Source organism: Felis catus, chromosome D1, assembly GCF_018350175.1.
Source record: "Felis catus isolate Fca126 chromosome D1, F.catus_Fca126_mat1.0, whole genome shotgun sequence".
NCBI lineage: Eukaryota > Metazoa > Chordata > Mammalia > Carnivora > Felidae > Felis > Felis catus.
Window position 1 is genome coordinate 104,831,596 of NC_058377.1, and position 14,517 is coordinate 104,846,112.

The 14,517-nt window shown below is 59.5% G+C and overlaps 2 protein-coding genes across 4 annotated transcripts; one reads left to right on the forward strand and one right to left on the reverse strand.

The window, feature by feature from the left end:
• The first annotated feature begins 1,125 nt into the window (after positions 1-1,125).
• On the forward strand, positions 1,126-7,584 carry CCDC86 (coiled-coil domain containing 86). Its single transcript, XM_003993419.5, has 4 exons — positions 1,126-1,977; positions 4,703-4,832; positions 6,500-6,574; positions 6,769-7,584. The coding sequence occupies exons 1-4, from the start codon at positions 1,217-1,219 to the stop codon at positions 6,886-6,888; spliced, it is 1,086 nt and encodes a 361-aa protein (XP_003993468.1). The 5' UTR covers positions 1,126-1,216; the 3' UTR covers positions 6,889-7,584.
• Positions 7,454-13,637, reverse strand: PTGDR2 (prostaglandin D2 receptor 2). Of its 3 annotated transcripts, none has more exons than XM_023239884.2 (3): positions 12,152-13,636; positions 11,354-11,420; positions 7,454-10,083 (listed from the first exon to the last, which is right to left on the reverse strand). In XM_023239884.2, the coding sequence occupies exon 3, from the start codon at positions 10,073-10,075 to the stop codon at positions 8,873-8,875; it is 1,203 nt and encodes a 400-aa protein (XP_023095652.1). In that variant the 5' UTR covers positions 10,076-10,083; positions 11,354-11,420; positions 12,152-13,636; the 3' UTR covers positions 7,454-8,872. The 3 variants fall into 3 exon arrangements, with proteins under 3 accessions (XP_023095652.1, XP_023095653.1, XP_023095651.2); XM_023239885.2 differs by having other exon boundaries at positions 11,354-11,580; XM_023239883.2 differs by lacking the exon at positions 11,354-11,420 and having other exon boundaries at positions 12,152-13,637.
• Positions 13,638-14,517: the final 880 nt, after the last annotated feature.

Sequence of the window (14,517 nt, forward strand, 5' to 3'; positions counted from 1 at the left end):
CTCCCCTCCTCCTTCATCAGCACTCAAGACACCCTGGGCCCAGTCTGACACTCACTCCCGCTCCAGTGTCAGCAGAGTGACTCAGCGGGTGGGGGCAGTGCTCAGAGCCTGGACTTCTGCTCTGCTTTCTCTCTGTGTCCCCTGAGCACCCCTGGACAGCTTCCCAGGCCCTCTCATAACCCCTCAGCTGGAGAAAGAGAGGTCTGTAAAAGAAGCCAGTGGGACAGCCGGACAGGGGTCCTGGAATCCCTGCGGGCCACCCCCAGGCAGTTCTAAGGAAACACTGAAGAAGATCTGGGATACAGCTGGGCAGCTTCCAAGATGTTCGTCATCAGACTCACGCTGTGAGTGAATCAAAACTTCCTCTTGGGTCTCATGCAGCAGAAGGGAGAAGGCAGGCTCACACCCTGCAGCAAGGACCTCTGCCTTGGCTAAAAAGCAGCTCAGTGATGATCTGAGCACTGTTTCCAGAACTGGGGCTGAAGGTGCAATTGAGCCACAGGACAAAAGGTGGTGCATCTTACCAGCACCTCAACTTCACGCATGAATGTTGAAAATGTTGAAAAGGGAGAGCCATAGATACTTAAGCACGGGATGGGAGAAGGGAAGAAAGGGTTACCTTTAACATGCAACTCAAGACTTACATTTCCCGCTTCTGGGATTCGCCACAGAGCATTAACTCTGGTGGTTGTGAGTACTCCGTCAGGATGATGCTCGATACCCTAAGCTCGTGCAAAATCACCCATATTACAAATGAGAAAATTGAGGCCCCGAGAGTGGGACCCCTGTCCAATTAATGGCACAGGAGTGAGTTCGCCGCAAAGTTTCCACCCAGCCTTGCCTACAGGCGCTCTGGACCTCTTCCCAATCCTCGTCTCCCCCGGGAATGGGTCACCCACCCCCTTCCCTTCTCTGCCTGCACACTCTTTTCCTCCACCCCGGGGGAGTAAGATTGCACGAAAGGCAAACGCGGCCCACGAACGAGCCATTCCCCCGGGGTAAATGCGCCAAAGCGCTTTGCGCACGCGCCTTGTAAGCCCAGCCCCCTCGGGCCGTCGATCCCGCCTCTCCGCCCAACACCAACCCGGTCTCCCCGGCAACAGCCCCTCCGCCCCACGCTGATAGGGCGGCCCCTGACGTCATAGGACCGCGCCGGTAGCCGCAGAGACGGTGGCGGCTGCACGTGGATGAAATTTGGAAACTTACAGGCCCCACCATGGATACACCGCTCAGGCGCAGCCGGCGGCTGGAAGGCCTAAACCCTGAGTCCCCCGACACCCCCAGCTCAGTTTTACAGGCGAGACGGGCCCTTGTGGAGTTCAGGTCGGACCCAGAAGAAACGAGGGAGCCCGGGTCACCTCGGAGTGCGCGGCAACCCGGCCTGGAGTCCCCCCGACGTCAGCCGGAGACAAGCCCGGGATCGCCTATTCTACCGCAGGGTGCAGGCTTGGGGTCCCCCCGAAGGGAGCCAGAGCCGGGCCCAGGGTCCCTCCAGCGCCAGCAAGATCCAGGCCCGGAGTCGCCCCCAATACTTCCGGAGTCGGGTCCAGAATCCCCCGGATTTCATCCAAAGCTAAGTGGGGAGTCCGCAGAGTCCTCCCAGGCCCAAGAAGAACTGGACTCGGAGTTGGCCCTGAATAAGAAGGAGCTGGCCCCGGGGTCTCCCCGACATCAGCTGCAGCCGGGCCCAGCATCACCAGAGCCTTACCTGGGTCAGCAAGCGCCGGGTCCGGAGCCCTCGCGGCCACTACAGGAGCTGACAGCGCAGTCACCCGGCTCCCCCCGGGGTCAGCATGAGCCGAGCAAGCCACCTCCGGCCGGGGAGACGGTGAGAAGCGGCCTCGGGGCAAAGAAGCGGACGAGCTCTTCAGCCCAGGCCCCAGCGTCCAAGAAGTTGAAGGAGGTGGAGGAGGTTCCTGTAATCCCTAAGGGAAAGCCCAAATCGGGGCGGGTGTGGAAGGACCGCTCCAAGAAAAGGTGAAGTTGGAGACCGCGGGGCAGGGGTGTGGTTCTCTGTGGTGTTGGGGTGCCAGTGCCGCCTGGAGACGGGCCCTGGGTTGGAGAGAGTTCACATTTTGGGGGTCTCACACAAACAGCTAATTATAATCAGAATGTGGTAAAATGCCCCGGGAACCCAGGGAGGGTGAGACCGTGCCCTGGAAGGTTATGTGATGCTTTCCTCCTCAGAGTATCTGTGGACCTCTCCTGTAACACCTTATTTGCGTTTTCCTTCAGCAAGCATTATCTTTGCCCTCTGCCTAGCGAGGGAAGCAGAAGCGAGTAAAGCAGCCATAACTTGATAAAAAGCCGGGAGGCCTTCACCACCTTGTATCTGTTAACAGTTATTTGTCTCTGTGATAAGAAGTATTACCAAACCGAGTGTATAGAATACTGCTAAGCATCTTGGTGAGGGTTGGCCAGGGCAAAGGCCTTGCAAAGAGAGGGACCGGCACGCGTCGTGCCATTTAGTCTGCACATCAGTACCGTGGAGCAGCTGGTGTTAAGATTCTGCTGGTTTTACATATGAGGAAATCAAGGCTGTGGGGAGAAATGGGGGGGGGGATATCCGACGCTAGGAGGTCAGGGGTGAAAGCCGAGAGACCAGTAAGGAGGCAGTTGTAGTAGAAGTACAACAGGTTCAGAAGCTGCAGGCCGGGCTTGTGGATAAGAGCCAGAGGGCCGTTGAATTGATGTCTGGGGTCTTTGAGGAAGCAGCTTCGGCGGGTGGTGAGTGGGCCCAGAGACCGGCGAGGTAGCATCTGCAGCAGGAGGTATCCGAAAGGAGGCCTGCGGAGGGAGGCAGTCAGCTGGGAAGGCCTGGCCGCAGCCCCACCTTCCAGACTGATGTCGAATCGCACCTGCACAGGGCTCCTTGGGTGTGCCGTCTTCCTTCTCTGAAGGGTGGCGTTTATTGGGTACATACCATGCGCTAAATGCTTCTCCAGCCTTGTCTCCATTGATCATCCCACACCCTTCGGAACAGGAGCCATTCTCGTCTCCGTATAACGTGGGAAGTCGCCGAAACCCAGGCTACCTCGCCCAAGGTCACTCAAGTAGTAGGCAGTGGATTCAGGCCCTGAAACCCAGGCCGGCCTGCCTGCCTGCCTTCAACCTCCAGGTAAAGCCAGTGCTCTGGAACCGCACCGCCCCAGTAGCTAAGCCGCCGGGCACACGTGGCGATTTAAATTTAAGTGGATTAAAATGTAAGAACCCCCAAATTCCGATTCCTCCGTCACACCAACCACATTTCACGTGCTCAGCTGACAGAGCGACTGGAGGCCACCTTACAGGACAACGTAAATACAGAGCATTTGCAGCATTACAGACAGTTCTGCCGGGCTGTGCTGCTCTAGAAACATGCAGCATTGTGTCCTGGGGCTCTGTGTGCGTCCAAGTCCCCACTTCCTTGTCCCTTTGGGTTTCTCGCAACTGGGGTAGGGAGGAAATCTGTGCTCAGCCCCGTCCTTTTGGCCTTAGGAAGCCAGATCTTCAGCACCGGGTCCTTGGGGAGAGGGCGAAGGAGCAGTGTGTGTGTGTGTGTGTGTGGAGGGGCGGGGGGGTGTTCTCGGGTCAGAACTCGGCCGAAGGTGGACAGGCCTGGGGTCAAGGTCCAGGCTGTGCGTACCAGACTCCTGCGGAGCAAGAAGGTGGGGAGATGACCCAGGAGAGCAGAATTGATTGACCTTTCCCCACGATGGGGAATGGGCTCTGCCCTGTGTGCACCACAGCCTTCAGAGGCTGGGGCGGGCCCGCTGACCTCCTGTGACCACTTGGGGTCCCATATAAGGGACCAAGAAGTGGATGAAAGTGGATGAAATTTCAGAAGTCAAGAAATGGGTAGGGGAGGCAAAAAGGCCACTAGGAGAGGATCTGCTAAGGAGAAAAGGCCCACGGGACACCCAGGAAGACTTTAGATAGTTCTAGGAGAAAGACCTATGGAAAAGGGGAGAGCATAGCTAAGTGAACCCCCATGGTCTCATCACCTGCTCAACTTTCTTTTTCTTCCTGCAGTATTTTCCAGCACATCCTAGATGGATCATTCCACGTGTACATCCTTGCAGTATGCATTCTAACAGAGACCATCCCGTTTGTCCTGTGACTGTAATGTCACTCTCACACTCAGGAACACCAGGACGTCCCCGATACCTTCTAATGCTACTGCCCCTTTTACATTCCCCCTACTGGGGAGAGAGATTCTGAAGAGTTCGTTACAGAGGCCCCTCACCACCCGCGCTGTTCTGAAACAGAACAGGCCGGCCCCGGAGGGAGGGAGCCCTATCTCCAGAAGCATTAGCACCCAAGCTGACTTTGCTTGGTGGAAGCAGCAGAACTTTACAGAAAGGCTGTGTGGTCTGGACTATGGTCACAGACAGCCTTCAGTCTTGACTGCCGTTCAGGTACAAGGTGACCTTGGGCGATGATTCAACCTCTTTTGAGCCTTGGTTTGCTCCTCTGTTGAATGGAGAGGACAAAAGTACCTGTCCCAGAGACCCATAACTAGGGCTTAAGAAATGGCAGCCGGCATGAGTGGGGCCCATTCCTGCCCCAAGTTTCTGCAGACCCGGAGGGCTGACTGCCTGGCAAGCAGGCAGGTAGGGATGTCATTCTCCCTGGGTTCTGGGGTAGAAGGCCCAGAGCCGAGAAGAGAGTGGGCATTGGTGCCCCCCACGGACTACAAGAGTGCCCGTCATCTCCCACACAGGTTCTCCCAGATGGTTCAGGACAAGCCCCTGCGCACATCCTGGCAGCGGAAGATGAAGGACCGGCAAGAGAGGAAGCTGGCCAAGGACTTTGCTCGGCACCTGGAGGAGGAGAAGGAGAGACGCCGGCAGGTGAGGGGCCAGCCAGCCGGGCTGAGGCTGGAGCTCAGGGGCCTGATCCGGTGACTGCTGTGATAGGCCTGGGTGGGGGAGAGGGGGACTCCCACCTGTGCCCAGAGGGAGGCAGGGCACCAGGCTAGAAGCAGAAGTGGGGTCTGGGACCCCAGGTAGGGAAGCCCAGTGGAACGTCCAGCTTTGCCCAGGGCTCCGTACGACACTCGATGATGGGGAGGAGCCCGGGACAAGGCCCCCCCAGTGGCCCTCACTGATGAAAGAAGCATTTGGTGAGATGGGCTTAGGGTCCTTGCTCAGGTGGAAAAGCTTCATCCCGGAATCGTTGCCATCATCCTCCAAGAAGCAGCCACCATGCGTCAGCAAAGTGGATACCCCACACATTCCTCCGGCTGTCTCCCGGACGTTCTTCCCCAGGCCAGAAATGCCCTCTCAGAGGTTCCCGATCTCCGGGAAGCCCCAGGGTGGCACACGGAGAATATGGGTCAGGGACCATCACACCAGGACTGGCATTACTGGAGGAATGTCACTTGCCTAGTGATCCCAGGGTCACGGGAGGAGTGAAGCACCTCACCCCGAGTCCGCTCACTGAGGGAAAGGGCTGAGCCAGTCATTCCGTCGTCCGTCGCCTGCTTCGAGCCGCCCCGGCTTGGCCCGTGGCCGAGGCCCTGCAGATACCGAGGCAGCTGCCGTGTGCCAAGTCCTTGTCTCACTTCCTGTGTGGCCCTGACTCCCTCTTGGGCAACACAGGCCTTCTTGTCACCGCCCCTCAGGAACGCCTCTGCCCAGCCCCCAGCCCAGCCGGTCCCCTGATGGGAGCCCAAGTCTCACTTCTCCTTTCTCCCCGGGGGCCCAGGCCACCCCTGTTCCGCTGAGAGGCCAGGCGAGGCTCCTGACCATACAGCGGCCTCGGGACCGACATCCCCTCGGGCCCCACCAGGGGCAGCAGTCACCACAGCCAGAAGACACTGGACTCCCCATTCCCAATACAGACTCCAACTAGATTCATCTTTGAAGTGCTCCCAGGAGGCCGGGTACCATTCCAGGGCCGGTGCATGTACTCATTCATTTATTCCTCAGGACAATCCTATGTAACCCTTCTCACTTTGAAGATGGGGCGTTGAGGCACAGAGAGGTTAAACGAGTTGGCCAAGGTCACCCATCTGGAAGTAGCAGAGTTGAGATTTGAGCCGGGGCCAGATAGCTCGGGAGCCTCTTCTCCACAGCCTCCACCCTTCCCAGCCCCACGCCTGGACGAACCTTAGGGGAGACCCTGAGGAGGTGGGAGTGAGGGAGAGGGCCAGGCCACCCCTCTTCCCTGGCATTTGATGAGGGGCTGGTGCCAGGGGCCGTGGTGCACGTGCCCGAGTTTCCAGGTAGGGAACCACCTGTGTCCTCCCTCCCCCGACCATCCTCCTAACTAAGCCGCATAACCAGGCACCTGCCTTGTCCGCTGCAGTCAGGAACTTCCCACCGTCGTGGGCCTCTCGTCCCACGGGCGTACCTCTTCGCTGGCCCTCCCCCCGCCACACCACCAGCGACAGTCGGGCCGGGGTGAGCGGGCCTTTCCTCCTCCCTGGGAACTCAGCCAGCTCTCACTCTGGGGCCTAAGAGACCGGGGCTGCCTCAGCTCCTAGACCCAGATCCCCGTCCTCTGTGTGTTCCAGGAGAAGAAACAGCGCCGGGCCGAGAACCTGAAACGCCGCCTGGAGAATGCGCGGAGGGCGGAGGTCGTCCAAGTGGTGAGTGTTGTCTGGCTCGGGGGACCTGAACCACGGCCAGGCTGGGCGCTGTGCTCGAGAGACCTCGGCAGCCCTGCCTCGCGGCCTCCACTCCTGCTGCGTATGACCCAGGCCCCCGTGGGGAGGCCTCCCTTCCCGGGGCGCAGGGCAGAGACTACAACCGCACTGACGCCTTCTCCTCACCCCACCCCCAGATCCGAAACCCTGCCAAACTCAAGCGGGCAAAGAAGAAGCAGCTTCGCTCCATCGAGAAGCGGGACACGCTGGCGCTGCTGCAGAAGCAGCCCCCCCAGCGGCCAGCGGCCAAGGTCTGAGCCCGGGACACTTAGAGGCCGTCTGTGGCCCACCACTGTGTCAGACACCGCACTTCTCCGGCCGCTGTCACGTGCCTCTGCGGGTCTCGGCCCTGCATCTCTAGCCCCACTCCACCCCACCCCGCCCCAGAGGGGCTCTGAGCCTTTGAGGACTCTGGGGCCCGGCAGAGACTAGAGGAGGGAAGAGGTTCAGCACCCCCCGCCTCCTTCCCCCTCCTTCTTCAAGTGCCTTGCAACCAAGAAGAGTAAATTCTCTGGTTCCTCGGGGAGCTAACATCTGGAGGGTGATTCCCCAAATGTGTATTTCTGTCTCAAGGTCATGGGTCCAACCCCAGGCCAGGAGGCTGCAGTCAGGAACCGGTTCCCCTCACACCATCCCAATGGCTGCTCTGGGTCCCTCTGCAGCCCACTGACCCTGTCGCCCGGCAGACTGAACCCAGCTCCCCTTCCTTTCCCACACTGAAAGATTAAGGCGGGGAGGTTGCAGGGAGCCAGGTTCCCCCAGCTCCCTCTCACCTGTACCGGACGCTGCAGAAGCCCCAGAGATTGGATTCACGCCACGCAGTCTGCATCAAAGATATTTATTGAAACACTGCTGTATACAGGCTCAATTCTAGGTATTGGGGAATATAAAGGCCCCTGCCCACAAGGAGCTTTCATTCTGACGGAGAAAATCTAATAAACAAGAAAACGGCATTGTGCATCAGGCGGCGACAAGTGAGGGGAGGCTGGCAGGGCGCATGGCGAGGTGTTAAGAGGGGTGTCTGTTCAGCCAGCTGTGCATCTACTATCCGTTTGCTGAGCACTTACTGTGGGCAAGGCCCAGCACCGTGGCAAACGGTAAGCTGGCCAGCCCAGTCTCCAGGACCCCAGCCAGGAGCGGCACAGGCAGCACTGGACCGAGAGCCCAAGAGGGTTTCTCTGCTCTCCCACAGACGTTTCACCCACCAGTTACTGGCAGCAACTCTGTGCCTGGCCTCGGGACAGACCTAAGCACAGCGATCTTTGTCCTCCAGTCCATGGTGGCAGAGGAAGCATGCGGCACAGTGGATATGCTACAAGGGAGGGACGAGCTACCCCTTATATCTGCACATTGGAAGGCACAGCTGCCCAGTGGCTGCTAGTCGGGAGGTGGGTTGCAAAGATTTGGGGATTACCAGCATTGCCCACAGGGCATCCCATGGAATACCAGGCCTATACAGGTGTCAGATTCGCAAGGAAATGTCCCGTGCTGGGGTCTCCGAGGCTGCCGTACACGTTGAAATACTAAACAATGAGAAGACCTTCAGCAAAGATCCCCGTTGCGTTTGGATTAGCCCTGGTTGACCACGACAGCCCTCGCTTTTGCTACTTGATAAGAAAAGCCTTATAGAAAAGGCCTTGCTTTTCTACCTGGGGCAGTGGAACGTGTGATGGTTCATGGTCAGCGTGCAGACCCTGCACTTGGGGCACGTGGATGAACCTCCACGTGCCTCAGTCTGATCATGGAACCTACCGTCCAGATTGTGAGATAAAGCGTCTAGCTCAGTACACGGTGGCTGAGGGACTAAATGAAGAGGTTAGACCAGTTCAGTGCTTCCCAAACCCTTCCCCTCTGTCTTCTACCCCAAAACCCATCACTGGTTTCATGTGAAAACACTCCCCTCCCTCCCCCTCCCACCATCTGACAAAGTTGAGCTTCAGGGGGAGTGTGTCCTGCGTGCCTCGGGAGTCCGCTGCCCAGTCGGAGAAATCTTGTGGTTTTCACTGTGTGTTGTCCCTGCGCCGACTTCGTCTCCAGGGAGCTTGCCAGAAATGCAGAATCTGGGCATCCCGCCCCGCCTGCCGCCTGCCTAGGATTCTGAGAAAGCCCGAGGAGGCCCAAGAGGCCGGGCGCTGCAAAATGCAGATCCCTGGGTCGCTGCCTGACGTCGCCCTCGGGACGCTCTCGCTCGGCATCGCCGCCCTCCTTTGCCTCCCGGGCCGGCGAGCCCCGGCCGCCCTCTTACCCCGAGGTGGTGCTCAGCGCCCGGTTCAGGGGGCCGCTCTCGTCCTGGGACCGGGCCCGGGCCCTCTGCCCGGACGCCAGGCGGCCGCCGCACAGCCAGGCGAGCAGGCGCGGGGGCCCGGCGGCCGGGCGGCCGGGGGCGGGGCGGGGGGCGGGGCGGGGGCCGGAGGCGCGGCGGCGGCGGCTGCTCCCCAAGCCGCCCAGCTCGCTGTCGTCCAGCAGCACGCTCTCCAGCACGCTCCGCAGCGAGCGCCGCAGCTTGCGCAGCACGTCGGGGCACGTGAGCACGTAGAGCAGCGGGTTGACCACGCTGTTGATGAAGGCCAGGCTGGTGACGAAGGGCAGGCCGCGCCACACGAGCGGCCGCAGCGTCGCGTCGGCGTGCGCGCGCGCCTCCAGCAGGCTGAACACGTGGTAGGGCCCCCAGCAGAGCGCGAAGGCCGCCACCACGGCCGCCACCAGGCGCACGAAGCGGCTGGGCCGCCGGCGGCCGCGGTGGCGCAGCTGCACGCTCACGACCGCGTGGCTGGAGGCGATGATGGCCAGCGGCACGACGAAGGCCAGCAGGAACTTGCTGACGGCCAGGGCCGCCTGGCGCGAGTTGCACGTGGCGTCGCGGTCGGGCCCCGGGTTCAGGAGCAGCACGTTGTAGTAGCACATGATGCGGCCGTCCAGCCGCGGGATGGTGTCCCGGAACACGAAGTAGGGCACCGTGTTGAGGACGGCCAGGGCCCAGAGCACCAGGCAGACCCTGTGGGCCGCGGCCACCGTGCGGTGGTTCTGCGCCCACACGGGCCGCACCACCTGCAGGCAGCGGTCCAGGCTGATGGCGCTGAGCAGGAAGCCGCTGGCGAACATGTTGAGGAAGAAGACGGAGGAGTGCAGCTTGCAGAAGGTGGTGCCCAGCTCCCACGAGTGGCCCACGGCCAGGAAGTAAGTGAAGAAGGGCAGGGAGGCGGTGGCCAGCAGGTCGGACAGCGCCAGGTGCAGCACCCAGGTGGTGACCACGGTCTGGCGCATGCGGCAGCCCACCACGAAGAGGATGAGTCCGTTCTCCGCCAGGCCCAGCAGCGAGGCCAGCCCGTGCAGCAGCACTGACACGTGGTCCATGTAGCGGATGCTGGAGTTGCTGTGGCTTTGGATGCGGCTCATCTGCTCCAGGATGGGGCAGAGCGGCTTCAGCGTGACGTTGGCAGACATGGCCGGCTCTGCGGTGGAGAGGAGGGGGTGCTGAGGTAGGCAGAGCGAGGGCAGCAGGGGACCCCCCTCCCCAGGGGATAGGAACCTGACCCGTGAATGGTATAGATGAGGCCACCGGGCACCAGTGACATTGAGCCAAGGCAGTCAGGTGGGGGAATAACATCCCAGCTGCACGCCCTGGGCGAGCCATTTAACCTTCCTGGGCCTGCTTTCTCCTCTGGGACATGGGCATCTGTCATAGCAAGACCTAGCTCATAGGGCTGTTGGGAGTGTTCAATGAGCTAATATACATAAACGTTTAGAGCAGAGCCTGGCACACAGGAAGCACTGCGTCAGTATTGTGACTGTTGTTAGCAGGTCCCCTAAGGTCACACACGAGGCCAGGCCATGCAGGACTCCCAATCCCCCGGGGCCACTGGGGCACAAACAAGGCCCCACCTGAAGGACGGGGGTGAGTCAGCCGGCCTGGGGGATGGGAGTGGAAGGAAGAGGCTGTGCCTTTAAGACATGCGCCCTCCCTGTCCACAGCACCCCCAGAGCTTGCCTCTCTGCAGCTTCTCTGTGCAGCCCTTTGCTCCCACAACCGTGGCGTGTGGGGTATGTTGACTTTGACCGGTGGAGCCAGCCCCTCCTCTCATAGTTGGAGAGGAAATAAGATAAGAGGAGGGAGAGAGCTAGGCATGAGAACTACCAGACTGGGGCTCTGGAGGCCCAATGGGGCTGAAAGACTGCCATCTGCCCAAGGGCGCCGGGCCACCCTCCTGCCCCAGGAAACCCATTCCTTTACTGACTCACGCATTCATTCAGCAGGTAGTGATTGAGAAACTACTCAGGTGAGCGCTGGGGAAGCCAGCCTCTGGCAGATGTGCGGACACCCCTGATGTGCACACCCGCAGCTTCATCAAAACCCCAAGACTTCCTGATGTGAGGCTGGTTGAGATCCACAAGGGCAGGGGGGCAGGGGGGTGGTGGGGGAGGCTGCCGGCAGGAGGCATAGGATGGCTGGCAGGGATTGGGAATTCAGATTGTCCTGAGGCCCCACTATGCGCCAGAGATTCTAGTAGGTCCTTTACATAAGCGCTCCCTTGCTCAGGACTCTAGAAAAAAGGCACTAGACCTTCACTCCATCCCATTTTACAGGCGTGGAAGCCGAGGCTCAAGCCACTCAAATAACAGACAAGCGGGGAAGCAACAGTTTAACGCTCACTGTGTTCTCTTTCCTCTACCTCTGCCGTAACCAAGAAGAGAAGGAAGCGGGGGGTGGTCTTCAGTACTCACATTTCCAGGGGTAACACTGTTGGCCGGGATGAGAAAACCCACAGTCTTCTCCAGGTAGCATGGGCCTCTGGAAGGCGAGGCCCCAAGAGATCAGACTAGACTCTTCCAAGCAGATGAGCCCCAGGATCGCAGACAGGTCGGGGCGGGGGGAGCAGTTAGGCCCGTGCTCCCCAAGAATGCTTACGCTTCTCAAGCTTTACAGTTTGCAGAACAATTAACCGGTGACCCTGTGACACCCCATTTTTCGGAAGAGAAAACTGAGGTCCAGAGAAGCATAGCAACTTGCCCACCATTCCTCAGCTGCAGTGGTACAGCTGGGACTCCACCCTGCAGACAGATGAATGCCATCCCCTCTCTGCACTGGAACATTCCCTTCAGCGCAGCAGCCTCTTGCCAGGTCTCATGGGGATGCTCAGAGAGCACAGTCCTGCTACACCCTGGGGACCCATCGGGATCAGTCTTTCTGGCTGCATGGAGTCGGCCCCCAGCCTCCCGGGAGTCTTGTGGAGCCCAGCAGCCAGGGTCCTGCTTTGGGCGGGGGTTAGGGGCAGGGAATGCAAGCTTTTAGAGTCAGTTGCCCTAAGACTGCCCCTGTCATCCTCCCACCCAGACTGCTGTGAGTCTGGAAAGAGAGGCTTTTGTGCTTACCCCTGTGCCCTCTGCTTCTCTGAGCAGTGTGTCCCCTCCAGTCTTCGGGAAACCCAGCCCTCTGCCATCCTGACTGTTAAAACTGTGCCTTCGTGGATCCAGAGAGGGCACTAAGGCTGCCGAGCCCCTGGGCTATTATTGCTTCCTTACCTGGGCACAGAAGGAGCACAGGATTCCAGCCCCAGAGACAGCTTCTAGTGGCAGCCAGACGAGTCACCGAGTCACCGGCAGGCAGAGGCAGGGGAGTGGGGCTGAGGGAGGAAACAGCTATCAGCTCCGGAGTGTGTGTGCGCGTGTGTGTGCGTGCGTGCATGCGCGCGTGTGTGTGTGTGTGTGTGTGTGTGTTTAGGGGTGGGGTCTGGGGAGGCGGGGACAGCGGAGGCTGACTTGTCACACTGGTATTCCAGTAACATTTATCTCCATCAATGGGAAAGGGACGTAACTGCCGGCAGCCCGTGCTCAACCCCCTCCCTTTACACAGGAGATTTGGCAGAAGCCCCAGGTCGGTACGCGTGCCCGTGGGGGAATGGGAGTGTGCATCGGGGGCTGCATTTTTGAGCGACCGCTGCGTGGGAGAGAGGCATGAGGAAGAGGACATCTTGGGCACATGTCCACCGTCCTGGCTGCCCTCTCCTCACCCCAGAATCCTCAGGAAGGCAGGGCGCGGCAGTGGGCAGAGCGGGGCCGGGCCAGCCCTGCAGCCGCAGCTGGGAGGTGAGCCACTTCCACTTGCCAGGCCGGGTTTGGCCATCCGTGAGCAGAGCGACAGCGTCTACCTCGAAGGCTTGGCAGCGAGGTGCCTCCGTTCACAGAGCGCCCCGCCACACGGGAGGTGCTCTTAGAAGTCAGTCCTTGTCCCCTCCGGGGAGGAAATGGATAGAGGCTATAGGGCGAGGGCAATACAGCTTTTATTTAAAGTGGGCTGTGAGCTGACAGAGCTTTATAAGTTTGCATTTAATTGCTCCCCAGGTCCTTGCTGACCAAGCTTCCTGGGGTCAGGAACCGTTCCTTCAAACCCAGCGTCCCAGCACGTCGGAGGGTCTCAGTAAAACATGTTTAAAACCCCAGTGTCCCCCGTATCAGGGCAAGGCACCCCCTCCCACGGGATTGAGTGTACAGGAATCTTCCGCTTAGACACAGGCTTAATTTCAGGGCCTGGAGCTTCACGAACTTGCTGAGAGCCTGCGATCCTGAGTGAAGAATGTATAAAATACCAGGACCGTGTGATGGGGACAATATTTCTCGCTGCAGCCCAAGGTGGCAGATCGGTAAGAGCCTTGATTATCCAAAATATGAGCGCTGGGAGGCGTCCTTTCCTGTAGGTCACAGGGGGCTTGGTCTTGGAGGCAAGTGCCTACAGCCCTCCCAAGAAAGTAGGCAGGTGCCTCCATTCTGCTTTAGGGAAAGGAGCACCCACCCCACCCCTGCCCTGCTGACCCATGAACATCCTCTAAGGTCATGCAGTGGAGGGTGGTGGGTAAACTCGGGGACTCTGGGGCCCGACCGCCTGTGTTTGGGTCCGGCACTGCCACTCCCTGGCGTGTGACTTGGGCAAGTAACTTCACGGCAGTAGAATTTTTACAAAGGACTCCTGCCCAGCCCCTTCCCCAAAGTGCAGAAGTCGGTGCACAAATTGCTTTGGGGGCTAAAAAAGAATCCCCCCCCCTTCATCCCCCTCCCTCCCCACTGGATCTCTGCCCTCCCTTGCCCCCTTGTGCAGTGAACATCTTGCACAATCTCTCAGGGCAGCCCCGCTAAGGGGCTTCGTACCTGAAATCTTCATTCCTCAGGCCTTTCCCCCAACCCTTGTTTCCAAGTGGCTCATCTCCCAACCCTCCTCCCTGAGGACAACTTAAAAGCTGCTGAAACAAACAAAAAAGTACTCCAGATGAACAGGGCCCTAAGGCATTTTCTAAAGAAGGAGGCAGTGACGTTTGTCCCCGTGGGGCCCCTCGGCTGCACTCCCACGGTGGAGACAGACCTCTGGGAACGTATTCCCAGAGCCCGTGTGCCACCCACAGTCTCTACGTGTACGATGCTGGGGTGCGACGAGCCTCCTCCCGGCTGGTTGCAGGAACCAACAGCCTGCGTCTGCCCCTCTGAGAGCAAGCCTCGGGAGCAGAGGGAGCCTGGGGCGGGGCCTTGCTGGCTGGAAGCAGAGGACAGGAGCCTCCAGCGACCAAGTGTCAAGAGCACAGGCTGGGGGCCTCAGTCAGTTAAGCGTTCAACTTCAGCTCAGGTCATGATCTTGCGATTCATAAGTTCGAGCCCCGAGTCCAGCTCTGTGCTGACGGCTCAGAGCCTGGAACCTGCTTCAGATTCTCTCTCTGCCTCTCCCCCACTCTCTCTCTCTCTCTCTTTCTCTCTCTGTCTCTCTCAAAAATAAACATTAAAGAAAAAATTTAAAAAAAGAAAGAGTGCCAAGGGCCCTCACGGAGAGCAGGGTCCGGAGGAGGGTGACCCAGGCCTTTGGCGAGGGCCTGAAATAAATGGCAGAGACCAGTAATGTGCAGCTG